Below are 20798 nucleotides of genomic sequence, written 5' to 3'. Positions count from 1 at the left end.
TATTTCTCGAAGCACAATCTCATTGGGTTATAGGCCCATCGCGGCGACCTCGCCCGGTGACGAGAAACATTCTTTGTTATCTACCCATCAAAACAGGCTGTAATTGTTTCTTGAACCTCGATATCCGAGCAATGGCCACGGAATATTGATAATAATAAAAGTTAAGTTGAGTGTGGCATACGTAAACTGATAAGGGGCCTTGTAGAGAATTCAGACCCGGACACGCTCATTGCTGTCATTTTTTTTTTTTTTTAACTGGCAAAAAGTCGTCGTCATCTCGTCTCTGACTTGTATACCACTATACTCGCTCTTATCTAAAGCAAAGTATTTCGAATACCAGGTGTGGCAATTCAATCCTACCAGACGCTACGCAGTCTCCAATGGCTGTACGTCAGCAGCACGCACGCCCTACCGCGCAATTTCCTGGACTAAGAACGTGGAATCCGCTACAGGCGCTGATAAGTCAGTGATTTCAAGCATCTTGATGTTGCGCAGGCCGATGACGCGGCTCGATGACGAAAACAATTGGTATCAATCCGGTATTATCGTAGGCTGATTGATGATACTGATGAATTGATGGATGAAAATAGCAAAGGCTATTTCGAGCCGTGCTGTCATGGGGTATAAACAAAAAGGGAACAAGGAATACGCTGGAGTTGCAACTTGCGGGTTGTCAAAGGCAGAGATGGTGGCTTGTCTCGGCGATCGGCAGCTGTTGGTTTTGTCACGTATTGAGTATTTTTTGTCACACGTACGGGTTCGACGTTTACCGGATACAGGTGCATGCTATGTAGTATTTGTATGCAAGCAGCAAGTAATATAAATTAATTAATATAGATCATCGCTCTATTATTACTGCGAACCACAGCATATATTAATAATATGTGCCTGTCAAGGATGTGTAATTAAATGACAAATGAGACAAGTGATCGCCAGGCGCAAAATGCAATGAAATACCGCCCATCAATCCTGGCAGTTACATTTAGTATTTTCGCCCGTTGTTTCCCCACTGGACCAGAAAGGTTAAAAGATGCTAGTAGTACTAGGGAAAAAAGAGGAGAAAGAAAGAAAAAATTCAGGGCAAGTCGGACAATGGGTAAGATCGCCCGAGAGATCGCAGTCATGGTCATCATCAGGGTGATCTGCGATCAGGAACAGCATACTACAACACGCCGCGAAAGTTTGCCGTATACTCCCAGATACGCACCTTGAAAAATAAATACAGACGACGTCATCGGCCTACGTACCTGGCTTAGCCATTTTAGCAGCGATTCAGACAGCTTTAGCCCGCGCCACCTTGGGACCACGCACGCACGCCCGAATAATGATAATGTCAACTGCCTCGCTGTATTATTATTACTACGTATTGTATCACTGCAGAAGTGCTCGTTGCATTCGGCCCCCTTAGGGCTGTCGATCTCGGTAATATTACCAGGGAACGGCGTATTTGTTCCCTGACACGGGCGACTGAAACTGCGGCCTTGCCTCATCCAGAAAGTCTCCCAGTCCCACCCGACTCCGTGGAACTTTGGACCCTTCGTCTTGCCGACTAACTTCCGCTTCGCTGTTTTGCTGATAATAAACTCGTCATGCCTACCTTGTGCCGTTGATTTTTTCCTGTTCTGTCTTTTTCGTTCCCTTGTCCAGTCCGATGTCCCGCTCTCCTGTGTGATACCGCCAGAGCTGGCCTATTGTCTCATTTCGCATCTAAACCGGAGCGTCAGCCGAGCTTGTGTACGCCAAGTCGTGATCAGACGACTCTTGTCTTCTTGCTCTCGAGCTTGAGACTGCAGCAAGCAGCCTTCTAACGTCCCCAACATGGCCCCCCTTCGACGCGGGCTCGTCGCCATCGTGCTGCTTTTCGCCTTTGTCCTTTTGCTGCGATCCTCCTCCTCCACCTCCTCCTCGTCGTCGTCGTCGACAACTTCTGATGATACGCCACCCGAAAACGCAGAGAAGCCAGTTAATGTTCCGCCACAAGCTAGGACCCATGCGGGGAAGAGACAACACGCCCAGGTAACCCTCGAGGACATGGCCAATCGCCCTCTTCGGGAACGACTGCGATATCAATACCCCTATGACTTAGACACCAAGTTCCCCGCCTATATTTGGCAAACGTGGAAGTATGCGCCATCGTCTAGCTGGTTTCAAGACGAATTGCGGCCGCAGGAGGAGTCCTGGTCCGAATTACACCCAGGCTTCGTTCACGAAGTCCTGGCCGATAAGACCGCCGAGCATCTGATTCGGTATTTGTTCGGGGCCATTCCCGAAGTAATCGAGGCATATGAGTCGCTACCAATTCCCGTGTTAAAAGCCGATTTGTTTCGCTATTTGATTCTGCTGGCCCGGGGAGGAATATACTCCGACATTGACACTGAAGCTCTTCAACCCGCCATCAATTGGCTCCCTGACGACATGGACCGATTGTCCGTGGGTCTGATCGTCGGCATTGAAGCTGACCCCGACCGTCCAGATTGGCATGATTGGTATTCGCGGAGAATCCAATTCTGTCAATGGACCATACAATCCAAGCCTGGACACCCCATTCTCCGCGACATAGTTGCGACCATTGTGGAGGACACATTGCGGATGAAACGAGAGGGAATCCTGACCATGTCCAGGATGGACAAGTCAATTGTCGAGTTCACCGGCCCTGCGGTTTGGACCGATTCTATTTTCCGCTACTTCAACGACCCGGAGTACTTCAAAAACGAAGAGACCCGAAATGTCACGTACGAAGACTTTACTGGCTTGACTGTGCAGAAAAAAGTAGGCGATGTGGCCATTCTGCCGATTACGAGCTTCAGCCCTGGAGTCAGGCAAATGGGCGCCGAAGAACCCGATCACCCGTTGGCCTTTGTCCTGCATGATTTTGAAGGTATCCCCCCCCTCTTCTCTGCTTTCACCAATAGTATCCCCTCCAAACCAGAATACTGACTATTTGTTTCAGGATCTTGGAAACCGCAAGAAGAGCGACACATCGGAGTTGAGTGGTAATACCATTTACACACCCACCCAACATATATCCAGTCATTTCATCCGCCTTTTTTCATATACATTTTTAGATCATTCTTCTTTCTTACATTGTCGATATAAGGCCCAATTTTGGGAACAAGCGGTGAATTGCATTAGCAAGGCGTTCTTTTAGGGGTTTTTCTTTTTTTATTTTGGATTTCTGGCTGTTACATCAATTGATCAAATATCAACTGGTGTCGTTGAAGGACCCTGTCCGTCCTATGGGGGAAGATGATTATTTTGTACGCTAGTATTCGCCGTATGTAATGCGAATGAGTCAACATTGAAGCTGTGGCTACCGATTGCTGCAGTTGAGTAGATGTCAAATCTTGAAGACCAATTGATAGTAAATAATGCGTATCACCAATCTAGTAAGTATCGAATTTTATCTGTATATACTGTCGATGTCATTCTTTGTGAATAGGTATATACTTGAATGCGTGTGCCTAGTGGCTTAGCCACACTGGTTTGGGTAATATATCAACTGCAGGTAATTGCCAAAAAAAAAGTTGGACAAGGAAAGTATGGGCTTGAAAAAGTTCAAGGAGAAGAGGGAAGAAGAAAAAATGAAATAAAATAAACAGACGGGGAAATACCCAGAGCCAGTCACCATTCAGCGAAAGGACATCTCTTGGGAAGTCACTAAAACAACATGTCACATGAGAATCAAAAGACAATAAATAAATCACAAAAGTCACACTATGTTCAGAAAAAAGACCTTCCAGAGGGTATAAATATCATATATGAATCGGCCGTTAAAGATGGTCGTTCAACAGAAAAGGGCCGGCCTCTCAAATGGAGGCTAATGCAGGACCAGGCATCCAATGTCCAAGGGGGGAAAGCCCAAGGAGTAAAAGGAGTGCTAATAGAGATAAGTAGACAATGAATGGCGAAAAAAAAAAGACAAGAATATAGTGATCAAAAATCGCTGAAAAGCGGTTCGTACTTTTCTCTCATATCGTCAGTGTAAACTTCCAACGTATCAGGGTGTGGTGGAGGCGGATATTCTTCAAAATTAGCTGCGTCAGCCACATGTCCGACTCGAGGAATGATGGGTCCTGGGATGCGTCGATAATAGAGGTCATCCCAGTTGATGCTATCAAACCACGGGTGTGCCTTGACGCGCGCCGCTCCTCCTTGAATGTGTCCCAGGCGCTTGGTCACATCAGTCTTGCATAGTTGCGAAATGATGTCCCGCGCAGCAGGACTCATCGTCTGTGGAAAGCGAAGTCGGCCTTCGACAATCTGTTCGTATAGTCGCATCACGTTCTGGTCCCAGAACGGAGGCTGGCCGACCAAAAACTCGTAGATCAGAATTCCTAGAGCCCACCAGTCCACAGCAAGCCCGTGTCCACAGTTATGAATAACCTCCGGTGCCAGGTAGTCCGGGGTCCCGCATAGTGTATATGTCTCGCGGTTACCCACTTGTTTGGCGAACCCAAAATCAACTAGCTTGATATGGCCGTCTGCGCCCAAAAGTATGTTCTCGGGCTTCAGGTCACGGTATGCGACCCCTTGAACGTCGTGCAAGTACTGGATTATCATTGTAATCTCGGCGGCATAAAACTTGGAGGTCGCCTCGTTGAACGAACGTGCGCGTCGTAGATAGCTGAAAATTTCGCCACCAGGGCAGTATTCCAACTGAACATAAGTAAATCAGCTTACACGCTCTGTACCACATGCGCAACGCAGACCACAGGGAATTGGTCTTCTGGGCAGCAAATATGGGCATACCAGCATATATAAAGACTGCTCGTCTGAAAATGTAGTGATCATCGATGTAATGAAGGGGTGGCCTGCAACTGCAGCAAGCGTCCTGCGTTCGTTTCGAACATGTTCGACTTGTTTGAGTTTTATCACTGGAGCAGATGTCAACTATACTGTTTATACAACCAAGGGTGGAATATCATGCGTACCGTCTGCTTTGCGGAGAATTTTCAATGCGTATACTTTATCTTTTCGAGGGCTATTTTTCAAGCGTGTAAGCCAGACACGAGCAAAAGTACCTGTAACCTCAGTAAGACATTTTTTCAAGCCAAACGATTTTGAGACACCTCGTGTTATATACCAGTGCCCAATGTCTTTATCAATTCAAAATCATATACGCTCAGACCATGGCTTGACTCGCCCAGATGTCTCACCCCAGGAGAATCAGCGACCGCGTACCCATCCGAAGGATTCTTCGGGCTGACAAGAACCGAAGAGATCTGTTGTTTCTCCTGGTCGGCGTTGTTCCCATCACACTTGTACTGCGCCCCGGGTTCTGTCAAATCGCCATTCGTCCCTTCTTCATGTGTCGTGGGTTGGACTGTTTCCGTAGCCATTGTAACGACAAAGCATGTCTCGATTGCAAAATGAAAGGCGAGTGTAGTATAAGGCGACCGGGAGAAAAAAAAGTTCGTTCGTTTAAAGCGTAAGGTTTGGACGATCTCCGAAATCGCAAGTCGCAGAGCGGAAGTCCCTATCGGTCAATGGGGAGAGACAGAGTTCGCGGTTGGTTATGACATGAGCGACGGGAATGGCTCGACAGCAAAAGGTATTATTGGACACCAAGCGTTAAGTTAAGGCGCAGTTGCGATCTCGATGGAGTATACGACAAGTCTCATCATGGAGCTCGTCCAAAGCCGCCGCGTGCTGACGAGTGGTTTCTGGCGGCTGAAGCGTTTGCGGGAAGGAACTCTGACGTATCTTGGCGGGGCTGTCTGACACACTCCGGAGGCCTTCGCCCCAGAACAACCATACTACTGTCTGCGGTTGCTATTTATTTACTCTAAGTAAAACTCCTAAGAGTTAAGTTACGTCAATGATCCATGCTTGTATTCATACAACTGTGACGGGCGCCTAAGTAAATCTATGTATAGATATGCGGCTCGGGAATCGCGCCCTGATACCCCGGTATTTGGAGGAATGGGAGAGACAAGACCCCAGAGAATAAAATGTCGGTCTTTAACCAAAAGAGAAGCATTATGCGCCACGGTAGGAAATCGTGTTGAAGTAGAGGTCGCGCGACTGCGACTCCGGCAACTTATATACTAGCGGGCTGAGACAATATCAAACTAACCACCACTGCGAGAGTTGAGAATAAGCCCGACAATCAAACTATATTTTTTTCATTAGCGAGAAGACATTAAAATCATCACAGGGGTCTCACCCATAAAGCCCTAGAACTTCACCAAAAATCAAGATGAGGATCATTCCAACGTATACTCGTGATTGCTGCATATATGCCCGGACCCCCTAAATAAAATCGTTAGGACATAGTGACTAAGAAAGGACTTGGGTAATCTTACAGCATCTCCCACAATTCCAATAGTATATCCGGCAGCCAATCCAGCCAATCCGACAGAAAGACCGGACCCGAGATGCATAAAGCTCCTGTACCAAGGCGGCATTAGTACGAAGGATAACCCACATTTTTAAATATTCACAGCGGGAACCTCACGTGTAAAGACTGGTGTTTTGAGTAGGGGGAGGGTTCAAAGCTCCGCTAATTAGAACCGCAATGACCAGACCATATACCGCGATAATACCGGACATGACCACCGGAATCAATGACTACCAATTCATCAGCCAGAATCCCAAAGTGGGGCGACATGAACGCACTTTCATAATCAAATCGGGCCTGTATTGTCCTATTCCAGCAATTCCAATACCTGACTTGGCAGTCCCATAAGCGGCACCCATTGCTGTGGTGTGTAAGTAAACCGTAGACCGAAGCACAAGCGAGAACAGTATTTTCACGTACCGCCAAATATCATCTGTTCAAACATGCCAGTTAGTAAAAAAGACAAAGGGGCAAAGGGGATTCCGAGGGACACTAACCGCAGCAGCGACTCCTGCCTGTTGCCATTGTCAGAACGAGACACCAAAAAGGGAGTTTGTTACGCAGCACGTACGAAAGAGAAGAACGGAGCGAACTTTGGAGAATATTCACTGTCCGCCATGATTGCGACTGTTTTCCTTCACGTTACTGAAGAGGCTGAACAAAAGACGCTGGCAGCAGCTCGTCTGCGACCCTGCGCGAACGAAACAGCTGTTGGTATAGGACGAGTGTCGACGGACGGCCGGGAGACAGGGTCGAGAATGCGAAAAGATGCTTCTTTTTCAGAGATTGACACGCGCGCTAAGCCTTCGAATCGACAGAATGCGCGGGGTGGGCGTCGAGCGAACAGTATCGGAGATAGGCAGGCAGTAAGGAAGGTAGGCAAGCTTGTCAGGGAACAGCATCGAACGCGGCGCACCTGCAGTTGCAGCTCGCCGGACTGCGCCAGTGGCCCGCGGCGCCCCGCCGTAGCCGGTGTACTACTGTGTGGCGGCCCTTCGTGCAAGTTCCTTCGGGCTAGACTGACCCAAAGGGACCCAACACAACCTGGCTGCACCACCCCGTGCTTGCTTCATCACGAACGCTGTCCACCACCACCACCACCACCACGACCTCATATTCCGCTTCGTCCCCCCCCTCGCAATTACGGCCTCTCACACTCTCAGCACTGTGAGACTCACCGAGGCTTCTCCATCGAGCCTCTTTTCTCCCCCTTGGAGAAGGATGCGGAGGGCATGACTGCAGGGCCCTGCTCTGAGTTGCGCCCACGACTCGTTACGTCCATCTTGGATTTCGGTGACCACCGCGACTGCTCCCCTGCTCTATTGAGGACAGTGCATGGTATACAGTGAAGCCACCGCTGCATCCTCCTAGTCGCCTTATCCACCGTCTCGAATCCCTGACTCAGCCGGTTCCCCCATCGCCGTCTTTTGTCTTGCCAGTCTCCTTAGTCAACACTTTCATGTGATCGTTTTGCCGGGATCACTCGCCTTGAGACATTCCATTCCATCTGTCTTGTTCATAAACCACGAGCGAGACGAGGCAGTCACTCTTGAGCTTCTGGTTTACTTCCTCCCTTTCCGAAACCCCACCGGCCAACATGGCAGATTTGGGATCGCAGCAGGGCCGGAGTTTCCGGCCCAGTCCATATGGACAATCTTCGAACTTTCAGCGCGATGCTGCGTTTTCTGACATCTTCGGATCAGCTCCACAGGGCCGGGCACAAACAATGACTGCGCAGACCCCTCACTTGCCGACGGAACGAGCGCATACCATGAGTTCTCACATTGCACAACCCCAGATGCCGCAGAGGATGCCAGCACCGGGTCGCCAAATGCCCGCAGGTCCTGGACAGTCTGTTCCAAACGGTTACGGAAACCCTCACATGAATGGTGGTAACATATCTTCGCACGCCCCTCAAAACTATCCTCGTCAGTATCAACGAGGTTCCGCATATCCCCTACCTCAGCGGGTCGACACCAGACCTAATCAGATCCCGCAATATTCCAATGCAAAAATGCCGGCTCCTCAGGGTCGCCCTGCGCCTCCACCGGCTCTGAATACAGATGCTTATCGCTCACGATCAATGGCCGGAGTCCCAAGGATGAGCGCAGCTCCTGTATATGCACAGCCTCCAAATAGCTTTAACCACGCCTCTGCACATGCCATCCGTCATCAACAGTATAACGCTCCTGCGGCAAGAACACCTCAAGGCCGAACAGTCCCAGAAAGACACGATGATGCTCGAACAATGTCCTTGAGCTCTTACTCGTCACACCTTGACTACGCTCAGACGCCGTACGGTCGAACAGTTCCTGTGAGGCGACCCCCTTCGGGCCCCGATCAAATACCCTCACAGTTGCTACCAGCGCCAGTACAAGCGCAAGTTCAATCTCAAACACCTACTATTGTAGAGCAACAGACTCTCGACGGTGAAGGCCCTCGTCAGCGTCGCCCTAGCGAAACCTCACTCACATCTCGCACCATGTCAATGGCATCCACCCTTACTCCTGACCGAACCATGAGTTTGCAGAGCAAGTCCGTGCAAAAATCAAATAGCCAGTCGACTCAATCTACGGCCGCAACAGCAGTAGCACAAAGACCTGTCCGAAAGCCCTTGGTTTATCCGGCCATGCTTGCTCGTGTCGCTGATGTTTTCCGTGAGAGAATACCATTAGGCGAACGCCAGAAGAACGGCTTGTCGTATCAGAATGCTTTCTCGGGCGCAGAGGCTGTTGATTTGATTGCCTATATTATCAGGACACAAGATCGGAACCTCGCATTGTTACTTGGTCGTGCGCTCGATGCACAAAAATTCTTCCATGACGTTACATACGACCATCGTCTTCGAGACTCCCCGGTGGAACTCTACCAATTTAAAGAAACCATGACCGAAGAGACACCAAGCTCTGAAGTTAACGGGGTATTTACCCTATTGACGGAGTGTTACTCTCCAACTTGTACACGTGACAACCTTTGTTATTCCATTGCTTGCCCTCGGCGGCTTGAGCAGCAAGCCCGCCTAAATCTGAAACCACAACCTGGCTTGCATCATTCCTCTTCGAAAGGAAGTCTACACGCTGATGATGACAATGACGATCAAAAGTTGTGGATAAATATGGTTCCCAAGGAGGTCGCCGATACTATCGATGACCGAGAGAAGAAACGGCAAGAGATCATTTTCGAGATGATGTATACCGAACGAGATTTCGTTAAGGATCTCGAATACCTACGAGACTTTTGGATGAGGCCTCTGCGCTCTGCTGGTAATACAAGCTTGTCGCCGATTCCCGAGCATAGACGTGAAAAATTTATCAGGACCGTTTTTGGGAACTGTTTGGAGGTTCTCAAAGTCAATTCTGGTCTTTGCGAGGCCCTCAATTCTCGGCAGAAGGAAAATCATGTTGTGCGAACTATTGGCGACATTTTCTTACAGCACGTCCCACGTTTTGATCCATTTATTAAATATGGTGCCAATCAACTGTACGGCAAGTATGAGTTTGAGAAAGAGAAGGCTTCCAATCCTGCTTTCGCTCGTTTCGTTGAAGAAACAGAACGCTTAAAAGAGTCTCGGAAACTGGAATTGAATGGTTATTTAACCAAGCCAACGACACGTCTTGCCAGATATCCTCTTCTTCTCGAACAGGTCAACAAATACACAGCCGACGAGAGCTCCGACAAACAGGATATTCCTAAAGCAATTGGTATAATTAAAGATTTCCTTTCGAGAGTGAACACGGAGAGTGGTAAATCTGAGAACCACTTCAATCTAGTCCAACTAAATGCTGCTTTGAAATTCAACCCGGGTGACTACGTGGACCTCAAACTCACAGAAGAGAATCGGCAAATGCTTTCTAAAATGGCGTTCAAGAAGACTTCAACCGATAGTTCTGAAGTCACGGCGTACCTTTTCGACCACGCTGTGTTACTTGTTCGTATTAAAGCAGTGAACAAACGAGAAGAGTACCGAGTGTACAGGAAGCCGATACCACTGGAATTGTTGGTGATCGCTCAGATGGACGAGGTCATTCCTAAGCTCGGGCTAGCAAAGAGGTCATCTTCTAGTTTGATCCCTAGCAAGGCAGCCGTCATCAATGCCCCCGTTCCTAAAGAAGGCCTGCCCATCACCTTCAAACATCTTGGTAAAGGCGGTTACGAACTCACCCTTTTTGCCACCACTCAGACTCAACGAAGAAAGTTCATCGAACTGGTTGAAGAGCAACAAAGGAAACTTAGAGAACGCAACAGCAACTTCTATTCTAAGACAATACTCAGTGAGAGTTTCTTCACTACGGCCAATCGTGTTAACTGTTTAGTTCCTACCGGTAAGCTTGTCCTAACGTCTTTAATTTGCATAGCTGACTTTACTTTTTCCTTACAGATGGCGGTAGAAAGCTGATTATCGGAACCGATAATGGTATCTACTTGGCCGACCGATGGCCGAAGGACAAGAGCGCAAAACCACGGCGTATTCTCGATGCCACAGCGGTGACTCAGATTGATACGTTGGAAGAATACCAGCTGGTCTTGGTTCTAGCCAACAAAACCCTGAGTTCGTATCCGCTAGAGGCGCTTGAAGTAAATGAAGGCCAAAACCCATTGGCCCGTCGACCAAAGAAGATTCAAGGTCATACCAATTTTTTCAAAGTTGGTATCGGCCTGGGACGTCATCTTGTCTGCTCTGTCAAGACTTCTGCGCTATCGACAACTATCAAGGTGTATGAACCTATGGAGAATCTGGCTAGAGGAGGTAGGAAACCGGCCTTGGGCAAGATGTTCCGAGGTGGGCAAGATACTCTGAAGCCCTTCAAGGAATACTATATTCCTGCCGAATCTTCATCTGTCCATTTTCTTCGGTCAACACTATGCGTCGGGTGCGCCAGAGGTTTCGAAGTCGTTAGTTTGGAAACTACAGAAAGCCAGTCTCTTCTTGACCAAGCAGATACCTCTTTGGATTTTGTTGCGCGGAAAGAAAATGTCAAGCCGATTCATATTGAACGTATGAATGGTGAATTCCTTCTGAACTACAGCGATTTTTCATTTTTCGTCAATCGAAATGGATGGCGAGCACGGCCTGACTGGAGAATTTCCTGGGAAGGAACGCCGAATGCTTTTGCGTTGTCGTATCCATACATTTTAGCCTTTGAGCCCAACTTCATTGAGATTCGACATATCGAAACGAGCGAACTTATTCATATCATGACTGGAAAGAACATTCGAATGTTACATTCGTCCACACGAGAGGTATGCATTTGATCTCAGTCCACGCACATTTTTTTTTTCTCACCCAGCTAACTCATATTATCTAGATTCTTTATGCCTATGAAGATGAAGAAGGGGAAGATGTGGTGGCTAGTTTAGATTTCTGGAACCGGCCACGATAAAGGAGACACCTGCGGTTGGGTGTTTTATTATGTTTGCAAATGTCCTTCCAGATCTGTTCATCCCCCTAGATGATTGAATGACCATAGTCATGTGTGCGTGTGTATGAATTTGGAGTTGCTGCAAATGGACATTTGTAAAATGTCACCCCTTATATTTTGCACTTCATCTGACCCCAATTTGTTTTTTATATTTCTGTCTTTCGTTTCTTTCCCTATCCTCTGTTTCTTTTCCTATATTTCCCCCCCTGCTTCCCCTTCAACCTTTTCTACATTTTCTTATCATAGGGTTTACATTCTTGGATGTGACGTATATTCTTCCATGTCCATCCTCTGAAGCGACTTAATTTCATTGATGTATACAAACAACTTTTGACTACACACCTATGCCCTGGCATTTTATCTTTTTGACATTTTTTTATTTTTATTTTCTTGTTCTTTTGTTCACCCTCCTTGAATATTGTTATTCCGATGGCCACAACATAACATTTTGCAAATATTCAAGTTTATATATATTAGAGTTTTCTCTCGTTGACCCCTTTTTTTCAAGCATTAAGGTAAGAACAGTAGAAAACGATATTTAGAGCTTGTAATAACGTTTTCAAAAGTGTTGTATTCAAGGGGGAAGACGATTGTATCAATAGACCCACGTAGTAATGAATAAAGCTGGGAGCCAACTTCAAAATGTAAAGAGCATGTAGATCTCAACCCATATGGCAGTTTTGCGTTAACCAATCGATATAAATAGTGTCCACGTGCACCCTGCAGGCCTCGGCATACATGCAGACGGATAGCTGCACACTAATGGATAGATGTGAAGTTGGATTAATCTTTATTGCAGAGTTAAGACATTTAATTTAATAAAAAAAATGCTTGAAATACCAGCCAGAATATACTTTTACCCTTCCTGCCATCGTCCTGTCAAACATCGGGAAAGCATGTAACACAAAACTAGTCGGATATCAAAACCAACTGGGAAAAGGAGGACAAAAAGACGGAACACGGAATATTTGCACAGCTAAACAGACATATGGAAAATAATAGTGGACAAGGGAACGGACCTGGGGGTAATAATTGGAAGAAAAAAATAGAAAGAAAGAGAAAAAGAAGGGGGATGGTCAGTTGACAGAGAAATTTCCCAGCGACGCTAAAGCCATTAAAAAGGTGTTATTTCCAACCTGAACATCTACCGCCCAGGAAACGCGATTTAAAATTCTGAAATGAAGGTGCGAGCACGCAACAGCGGAAAGGAAAGAAAAGTCAAGAGGACGGATCAGAGCATGCGATACTCCTATCCGTGTCTCGTAAAGTCGTCCAGCCCGGCAGCCCGCCAACCAAATCCTGCACTTCTTCCCGTTCCTAAAGTCATAGATTGAGCGTACACACTGCGATTAACATAGATGGAGGACAGCGCGATGTGTGCCACCTATGAAGAAGACATTCATGCACAAGGGTATATAGTCTAGGCCTCTCCATTGAGTTCCTCGCTCGGGCCCAGTTGAGAGCTGGTCTCCCGTTGCATGCGGGCCTCGATTTCTCGGAGCTGGCTTTCGCGAGCCAAAAGCTCCTGGCGTTTCTCGTTGATCTCGCGTTGGACTTTGAGTTCGATCTCGCGAAGCTTCTCTTCCTCGCGGCGGAGCTGTTCCTCCTTTAGGCGGACCGATTGGGAGGCAAGGTCTTCGGGGTTCATAGAAGAGTCTTGGTTACTGCTTGTAATTAGCATTTGATCGGTTCAGACAAAAAATATATAATAGATGTGACATACGCAGAGGCACCATCCACGCTCTTGCTGAGCTTCTCGGTACGGTAGTTTTCGTAGAGGAAGTCGTGAGTAATTTCCTTGAGGTCCGCGAGGTGGCTGTGGAGAAGAGCGCTTCGGATGGCAAGGAAATCGGAGTGACGAGGGTTCTCGACCTCGACAACACCCCAGGGGTATTGCCTGGCGCGAACCTTCTTTCCACCGATTTCCAAAACTTCTTCAGAACCAACGATGGCAAATGGCATAAGACCACGGAGTTCTGCGTTCTCTTCAACGGTGTCCTCATCATCTTCTTCGATGTCGTATGGGAAGTTGTAAACGGGGATGCGATAGTGCTCAATGTCCTCCATGACGAGCTTCTTGGACTCGGCCAATTCAGCCGGGGTGAGGGAATCAGCCTTGCCGATGACGGGGATGACATTGACACGTGGAGACAATCGCTTCATCAGTTCAATGTCAAGTTCTCGAAGACCGTGTCCGGTAGGGGTGATAAAGTAGAGCAGAGCGTGAACTCGGTTGTCCCTGAATCGGGGGTTACGCTTAATTCTGGACTCTTCGGCAAGAATGTCGTCGTATTGGCGTTCCAAGTATCCGACAATTTCGGAGAAGCTATCGAAAGATTAGTATTCTGCCGCACGCTGATGGAATGTGTAGTAGTTGCCATACCTGGCCTCATTGTCAATCTGGTCGCCGAATCCGGGAGTGTCGACAATGGTCAGGGAGATGCGGGTGCCCTCCTCATCAAGTTCAAGCTCTGCAGAGAAACAATGAGTTGACAAGGATCGTTTACGTTATCCAAGAGGAACGACCTACCAACTGTGACGGGCTTGATCCGCACACCCTCTTCGACATGTGCGTTTTCGGCATCATCAGCATCTTTGTGCTCGAGAACCTTCTTGCTACAGAGAGTGTTGACAAAGGTTGTGCGTCCTAGTGTGAACAAAAGGGTCAATCGCTGCATGGTGTGGGTGATTTAAATGTTTCAATTGACTTACCAGTTCCACTGGCGCCGCAGACCATCAAACAGAACTGGATACCCTTCTTGACATTCTTCTTTCGACGGATCTACCACGGCCACAGCGACAGTCAGCAAGCAGCACAAAAGAAAAGCCAAGAAATTGTGATTGTTGGATGGCAAGACTCGGGGGGGAGACAAAGCTCGAGATGGGAAGCGAAAACACATACCGCGTTGAGACCGGAAGACATGTTGGGCGAAAAGAGAGTTGCCTGGACAGGAACACCAATTTGCAGATATTTTTGTGTTGACAATCAAACGTCCCAAGAGAAAGAGAAAGGGCAGGGGAGCTTGGGGGCGGGCAGCAAAAGTGAAGCTCTGAGAAAGAAAAGACGTCGCTGGCGGCGAGTCTCCTGAATGGGGCTTTTGGGGCAGGCAGGGGGAGCGAGCAGAACGTTTAGGGGGGGAAACCGCAGACGCTGTCGCCGAATGCGGCTTAGCGCTTCCTTTAGCGCCGCCGGACGGCTACCTGCGCGGCTGCGCGTCCTGATTGGCTGCAGCCCGGCCCAGAACACACCGCCAGTCACGTGTTTCGCTCTTTCCCTCGTTCGCATGGAAAATTATCATCGATATTTCACCCACACTACCATCACTACTGTGCAGGTGCAATAAAGCTTCGTCTGGGCTTGGATTTCATGCAGTCGTTGCGAGTTGCGCGCGGATGGTTCGTATGACCCGCCCAGTCACGGGCTTGTACCAACCATATGACGGTGTTACAAGAGAAGCTAGCGAGCTCTCGCCCGGAACACAGCAGCCTCTCTGCCATTCTCTGTCATGAATGCGGCGTCGTCTGCTCCCAAGCCAGCTTTTACTTTACGGCGTCCGCTCGCGATGCATGATTTAACCTAGGTGCCTGTGCGTCAACTGCCTCAGCCCCGGCGTGGCACGATAGAGCTTGTCTACTTCCAGTTCCGCGTCTCCGCTCGCGCTAGTTAGCTATACATTCCATCGCTCGCCCTCTCTTGCGACCTCGCCTTTTCTCCACCGCACGAAGCAGCGCCATGGATACCCGCCAGGTCATCGATGAATCGACAGGTCCTGTGTCTCTGTCGGCTGCCTTCAACAGCGACACCAGCTGTTTTTCTGTCGGGCTGGACACGGGTTTCTGTGGTAAGTAGCAAAGACCCCGCGTGTTTGTAAACAGTAGCTTACGCCTCGCTGAAACCAGTCTTCAACGCGGATCCATGTGAATTAAAGGTATCTCGAGGTACGCATAGACTTCCTCGTATACTAGAAAGACCTTAGTAGTGCTAACTTCTCGCCTGGGGTCAAGATTTCAATGCTGGAATCGGTATCGCAGAAATGCTAGGGCAATCCAACTACCTGGCAATCGTCGGTGGTGGCAAGCAACCAAAACTGCCACAGAATAAAGTACTATCCCTACCGAATCCGATTTAAGCCGTGCAAAATCACTAAGTTTTACAACCTGGCAGATGGTTATCTGGGACGATGTCAAACAAAAAGCCGTCATCACGCTCGAATTCCGCACCTCGGTCCTCCGTGTACGATTGTCAAAGTCACGCATCGTTGTAGCACTTCTCAACAGCGTCCATGTCTTTGCCTTTTCTACACCTCCCCAAAAAGTCTCGGTTTTTGAAACATCAGACAATCCTCTGGGCTTAGTATGTCTTGGGAACAAGCTTCTAGCCTTTCCCGGTCGCTCTCCTGGCCAAGTTCAACTGGTGGAGCTGGAAACCGGAAACGTTAGCATTATACCAGCACACAGTTCTGCACTTAGGGCCATGGTATTGAGTCCAGACGGTCAAGTTCTAGCTACAGCAAGTGAAACAGTACGTACAAGTAGGAGGAAGTTCCACGCTCTTTCTGATTAAAATACTAGGGAACCCTGGCACGGGTCTACTCTACAAGGAATTGCGCCAAAATCGCCGAATTACGACGAGGCGTCGATCATGCTACCATATATTCGCTTGCCATTTCGCCTTCAAGCACTCTTTTAGCTGTAACATCAGATAAGTCGACTCTCCATGTTTTTGACCTTCCACAGCCACAAACGCTAGCTCGTCGAAGTCAGTCTCCATCTTCACCCTCAGAAGAAGGAATAAACCAGAAATGGGGATTTCTGGGCAAGATTCCTCTGCTTCCACGGGTATTCTCTGATATATATTCATTTGCAAATGCTCATTTTGAAATCGGCGATGAGTTCCCTACCGGAGCACCATACATCCCCCCACTAGGATCATCCGTCGGACAGCCATCCAAAGGCGTTCTTGGCTGGACAAACGACCAAACGATCCTGGTGGTTGGCGCAGGCCGAGATGGTCGCTGGGAGAAGTTCATTATTCATGAAGGAGAAGACGGAAAACGTTTTTGCATTAGAGGAGGCTGGAAGCGGTATTTGGGAGGCGGATGAGACACTGGGTGCTCACGTCTGAACTTGATATTTAACACCCTTGCGCATTGATGCACAACGCTGGCGAGGAAATTCCCGCCCTTTCTTCACTAAACATTTGTGAAAAGGCACGAGGCCCGGCATAAATCCCGACCTTTTTGCGGTTCTTCAGGGAGGCCTGGCCCAGAGTGACATGAGGAGCAAGATGCAATCCTAGAACGCCTTTCTGCGGGTTACTGAATATTCGTGGCTTTGTTGGTTGATATGGGTATTTTCGTCGTGAAATTTCTTAGAAATGCTTGGAATAGCATGATCTCAGTAGTAGAAGTTGTAGATAATAGCCAATGAAGTTTTCAGCCACTTGTTTCTGTTTTCATCTACGATCAGCATAATCTGATCGATCACGATATTCTCGGTCTCGACGACTGGTTTCGCCCCGATCCCTATGAGACCTCTCCCGCGACCGAGATCTGTTCTCGCTTCGTCTGTGGCGATGATGGCGGTGTTTAGAAGAACGTTCGCGGTTGTCGTCTGGTCGTCGGTGTCTCCTGCTGCTTTTGGACTTGAGTTCTTCTAGAGCTCGGGCAACTTCTTCCTTCTTCTCCTGGACTAGAAACTCTTTCATCGGGTCCTCCTCGTCGTGATCGCGCATGAGCTCAGCAAGCTCCACCTCCTCTTTGAGCATAGGCCGTGGCTTCTCATCAGCATCGCTTGTTCTCCGGCGTCTTCGCTCATCGGTATCATCGTGACTTCCTCTAGAAGCACCAGCAGCAGGGCCCATAATCGATGCAACATTATCTTCCTCGCCCTCGTCCTCGCGCCTTTTGTATCGGGTATGATCGACTCGAAGAACACGACCCATGACTGTTGCGCCGCCGAGATTGTCCACAGCGAGATCCGTGCTGCGCTGGTCTTCATACTTGAGGAATGCGAACCCTCTGCTCTTGCCCGTCTCTTTATCGCGTATGAGGTTCACATGCACAGGCTCGCCAAATTGTGAAAAAATAGTAACGATATCGCCTTCCGAGAGGTCGAAGGGAAGGCCACCGATGTTGATGTAGGCTGAATCGCGGTAGTCGGCATGCCACGAAGCTTCAGGTGGTCTGCAGAAAAGAATTAGCAATGTTGGTAGTCATTGGAGCAGTTCGTGCATCGGTGGAAGAACTCACACTGCATTCTCGAGTTCGCGCTTGTTGAGCGCTTGTATCTGGCGGATCGCGTTCATGATGCTTATTTTTTTCTGCTGTATCACAGGTTGTCGGTATAAACCAAGGGAGACGTCGGCTCTTCAGCAAAGCACGCTCGAAATGAAAATACTGCAAAGAAGAGATCCAAGGTAAAGGTAGCTGGTAAGGTGCAGCCACAAGCGCGCCGACTGGCGGCCCACTTTGTGCACCCACCCGTTTGGGACCAGCGGGCCCAGGTCGGTCCTGTTTACTTACGGGGGCTCGTCTCGACATTTGACACCTATGCTTGAGGCAGACTGACTACCGTGACAACCCTAGACTGGGATATTTTTTGGCCTTTTGTTTTTCCTAGCTACTGTCCACGCACGATCGCAGCAGTAACGCGCACCACTTGGACCCAAAGAGATCCTACGTCTTGTTTGACCTCCCCTGAACCTGGACTGCCGTGTTTTTGCAGTTTGCGCTTTGGATATCGAATACCGATCCCCCGACCTCGAACGCGCCGTGCCTCGACCATCACATATTACTGGGGCTCTCCTTGGATATGGTCTAAGCTGCCCTTCAACTGGTTGGAATCGGGTCGCGAATGTCTACCGAACCTCAGAATTCTGGCGGCCCGGGGAGCCGGCCGAGCAGTAAAGATGGCAACAAGAAGAATATTTGGTCGTCGATGCTGGATAATGTGGCCAGTGGGAAGCGTCTTCCAGAGAAGAATATAGTTGTTTTGGGTATGTCATCGCTTGCACGCGTGAGATCGCTCTCTACCGACAGAACACTAACCGGTGTGTTATCCAAATCTTTTTAGGAGGCACGCCTGAAAGCCAAAGGGAGTTTTTGGACACACTATCATCCGATCCATCCGATCCTCAATTGCCCAACGAGAGGAGGAGGGGCAAAGTAGCGCCTGTTGCGAACGAATTTGCGCTCGGCTACACCTACCAAGATGTTCTCGATGCTGATCAAGAAGGTGCGGTTATGAATTGCGCAGGTTACGAGGGGAAGTGCTGTCGAAAAGCCCACTAACATTTTCTGGACAGATATTCTTGCACGCCTCTCTATCTACATGCTCTCCGACCCCTCGCCCTCGTTTGCACCTCTTATACGGCCCCTCCTGACACCACAATCGATTCCGGAAACATTAATCGTGGTATTGCTTGATTGGTCCTCTCCATGGACCTGGCTTCGCCAATTGCGCGAATGGATTCGGCTTTTACGTTCTGTGCTGATTTCGCTGGACGATGAGACAAAGATTGTCATGGAAGAAGTCATGAGCGAGTGGAAGGATAAGAAAAGAGGACTTGACTCTTCTTCAACTCCGGGTGTCGCGAACTCTGGAGGACCAGTGACGATACCGTTAGGGCCTGGCGAGTGGGACGAAGGTCTAGGAGTTCCTCTATGTGTTGTCTGTCAAGGGGTAGGTCAAGCCATTCTTCTCGAGCGAGTACACAGCTCGTTAACTAATGCTGGATCCAGGCAAACAAGATAGAACAACTGGAAAAGGAGAATGGGTGGAGAGAAGAAGAATTTGACTTCATCCTCCAGTTTATGAGAACTGTTCTCCTCAAACGTTAGTCTCTCTTTCCTCTCGGGTTTCCCTTTATTTTGCTAATTATAACTAAGACGGCGGTTCACTCATTTACACAACACCTTTCCTTGCAAATTCTCTACAGAGTTTGATCCATTCGTCATTAAGTATTCATTCACTATTGAAAAGGCAATCCCTTAAGCACAATGTGATCGACCGAGATAAGATTTTGGTCCCGGCAAATTGGGATTCTTGGGGCAAGATTCGAATCATCCGAGAAGGATTCGACATTGAAGGCGTCGGTGACGCCTGGTCGATTGAGATACAAGAAACGTCACGCCATTGGGCGAATGGATCTACGGGGGACGAAGCCCAGAATTCTTCCGACTCTGCAGCACCTTCGGCTGAAGATGGTACAAGTGCCGTTGTGATATACGAGCAAACGATTAAAGATCCAAAACAACACCTAGGAGCTCCCGGTAGCAATACGCACGCGGACAGGAGCCAGATTGAGATTGAGACGCAGGATATGCAGGGATTCTTGGGCCAACAGGTCGATGTATTGGAACAACTCAAGGTAGACGACGAAAAGGACCGAGCGGCCAACAAGGTTCCAAAGCAGTTGGACATGTCTCCTGACCTGGAAGAGTCTGGGCGTGTTAATGAGCATATTGGGCCGGTGCAGTTCAACATGGGTGGTATCCAAGTCGATGCCGATGACATGCTTAGAAAGCTAAAGGTTGGTTTTCCCCTCATATTTCCCTCTCCAACGGTCGTTGCTAACGATTTTTTTTTTTTTTTTTAAGGAACGCGAGGCGAATCGTACTCCAAAGAAAGAGACTGTCCCAGCCTCTGCTGCTGATGAAAAGGCACACAACCAAGCACTCGCAAACTTTTTCGCTGGACTGGTCAAAAAACCTGGTGGCAGTCCCCGTAGCAGCCCTGCCCCAGGTTCATCTAACTAATTGGATCCCCAAAGTACCAAAAAAAAAAAAAAAACTACCTACATACTAATACGTGTCTGGCTCAATGAGAATGCCCAGGAGGAGAGTTCTTTTGAGATGGCACCTCTCATCGCCATCTTTCTGGAGACTATAAATATCCAAATTTGGTGTTCTGGCCTTTTTCATCTTTCTTTTCCTCTTTTCCCTTTTTTTTTTTTGTAGCTATACCACATTATACTATATGATACCCTTCTGATTAGTATCATTTGCCAGAGATTCGTGTATGTCTTGTTAGCGTTA

General features: G+C 48.4%; 8 protein-coding genes across 8 annotated transcripts; 5 read left to right on the top strand and 3 right to left on the bottom strand.

Moving 5' to 3' along the window:
- Positions 1-1818: 1818 nt before the first annotated feature.
- Positions 1819-2997, top strand: TRUGW13939_10718 (uncharacterized protein; the record flags this gene model as incomplete). Its single annotated transcript, XM_035493828.1, has 2 exons — positions 1819-2878; positions 2951-2997. 2 exons carry the CDS (start codon positions 1819-1821, stop codon positions 2995-2997), a joined length of 1107 nt encoding a protein of 368 aa, XP_035349721.1.
- A 936-nt stretch (positions 2998-3933) lies between these two features.
- TRUGW13939_10717 (uncharacterized protein) lies at positions 3934-6959 on the bottom strand (the record flags this gene model as incomplete). Its single annotated transcript, XM_035493827.1, has 11 exons — positions 3934-4656; positions 4750-4874; positions 4932-5021; positions 5084-5476; positions 6077-6114; positions 6167-6252; positions 6306-6390; positions 6458-6570; positions 6619-6773; positions 6838-6851; positions 6901-6959. The coding sequence occupies 11 exons, from the start codon at positions 6957-6959 to the stop codon at positions 3934-3936; spliced, it is 1881 nt and encodes a 626-aa protein (XP_035349720.1).
- Positions 6784-7689, top strand: TRUGW13939_10716 (uncharacterized protein; the record flags this gene model as incomplete). The annotated part of the gene is made up of 1 exon (XM_035493826.1): positions 6784-7689. The coding sequence occupies one exon, from the start codon at positions 6784-6786 to the stop codon at positions 7687-7689; it is 906 nt and encodes a 301-aa protein (XP_035349719.1).
- Positions 7690-7937: 248 nt separating this feature from the next.
- On the top strand, positions 7938-11721 carry TRUGW13939_10715 (uncharacterized protein; the record flags this gene model as incomplete). Its single annotated transcript, XM_035493825.1, has 3 exons — positions 7938-10662; positions 10719-11581; positions 11647-11721. The coding sequence occupies 3 exons, from the start codon at positions 7938-7940 to the stop codon at positions 11719-11721; spliced, it is 3663 nt and encodes a 1220-aa protein (XP_035349718.1).
- Positions 11722-13180: 1459 nt separating this feature from the next.
- TRUGW13939_10714 (uncharacterized protein) lies at positions 13181-14683 on the bottom strand (the record flags this gene model as incomplete). Its single annotated transcript, XM_035493824.1, has 6 exons — positions 13181-13424; positions 13484-14086; positions 14144-14231; positions 14291-14407; positions 14473-14542; positions 14663-14683. 6 exons carry the CDS (start codon positions 14681-14683, stop codon positions 13181-13183), a joined length of 1143 nt encoding a protein of 380 aa, XP_035349717.1.
- Positions 14684-15493: 810 nt separating this feature from the next.
- On the top strand, positions 15494-16863 carry TRUGW13939_10713 (uncharacterized protein; the record flags this gene model as incomplete). Its single annotated transcript, XM_035493823.1, has 5 exons — positions 15494-15602; positions 15661-15699; positions 15766-15863; positions 15926-16282; positions 16333-16863. The coding sequence occupies 5 exons, from the start codon at positions 15494-15496 to the stop codon at positions 16861-16863; spliced, it is 1134 nt and encodes a 377-aa protein (XP_035349716.1).
- A 352-nt stretch (positions 16864-17215) lies between these two features.
- TRUGW13939_10712 (uncharacterized protein) lies at positions 17216-18067 on the bottom strand (the record flags this gene model as incomplete). The annotated part of the gene is made up of 2 exons (XM_035493822.1): positions 17216-17945; positions 18012-18067. 2 exons carry the CDS (start codon positions 18065-18067, stop codon positions 17216-17218), a joined length of 786 nt encoding a protein of 261 aa, XP_035349715.1.
- Positions 18068-18615: 548 nt separating this feature from the next.
- TRUGW13939_10711 (uncharacterized protein) lies at positions 18616-20519 on the top strand (the record flags this gene model as incomplete). Its single annotated transcript, XM_035493821.1, has 6 exons — positions 18616-18757; positions 18835-18996; positions 19067-19443; positions 19503-19596; positions 19650-20293; positions 20361-20519. 6 exons carry the CDS (start codon positions 18616-18618, stop codon positions 20517-20519), a joined length of 1578 nt encoding a protein of 525 aa, XP_035349714.1.
- Positions 20520-20798: the final 279 nt, after the last annotated feature.

This window comes from Talaromyces rugulosus, chromosome VI, assembly GCF_013368755.1.
Source record: "Talaromyces rugulosus chromosome VI, complete sequence".
NCBI lineage: Eukaryota > Fungi > Ascomycota > Eurotiomycetes > Eurotiales > Trichocomaceae > Talaromyces > Talaromyces rugulosus.
Note: the sequence above shows the minus strand (reverse complement) of the source record. Positions and strands in the feature narration are given on the sequence as shown.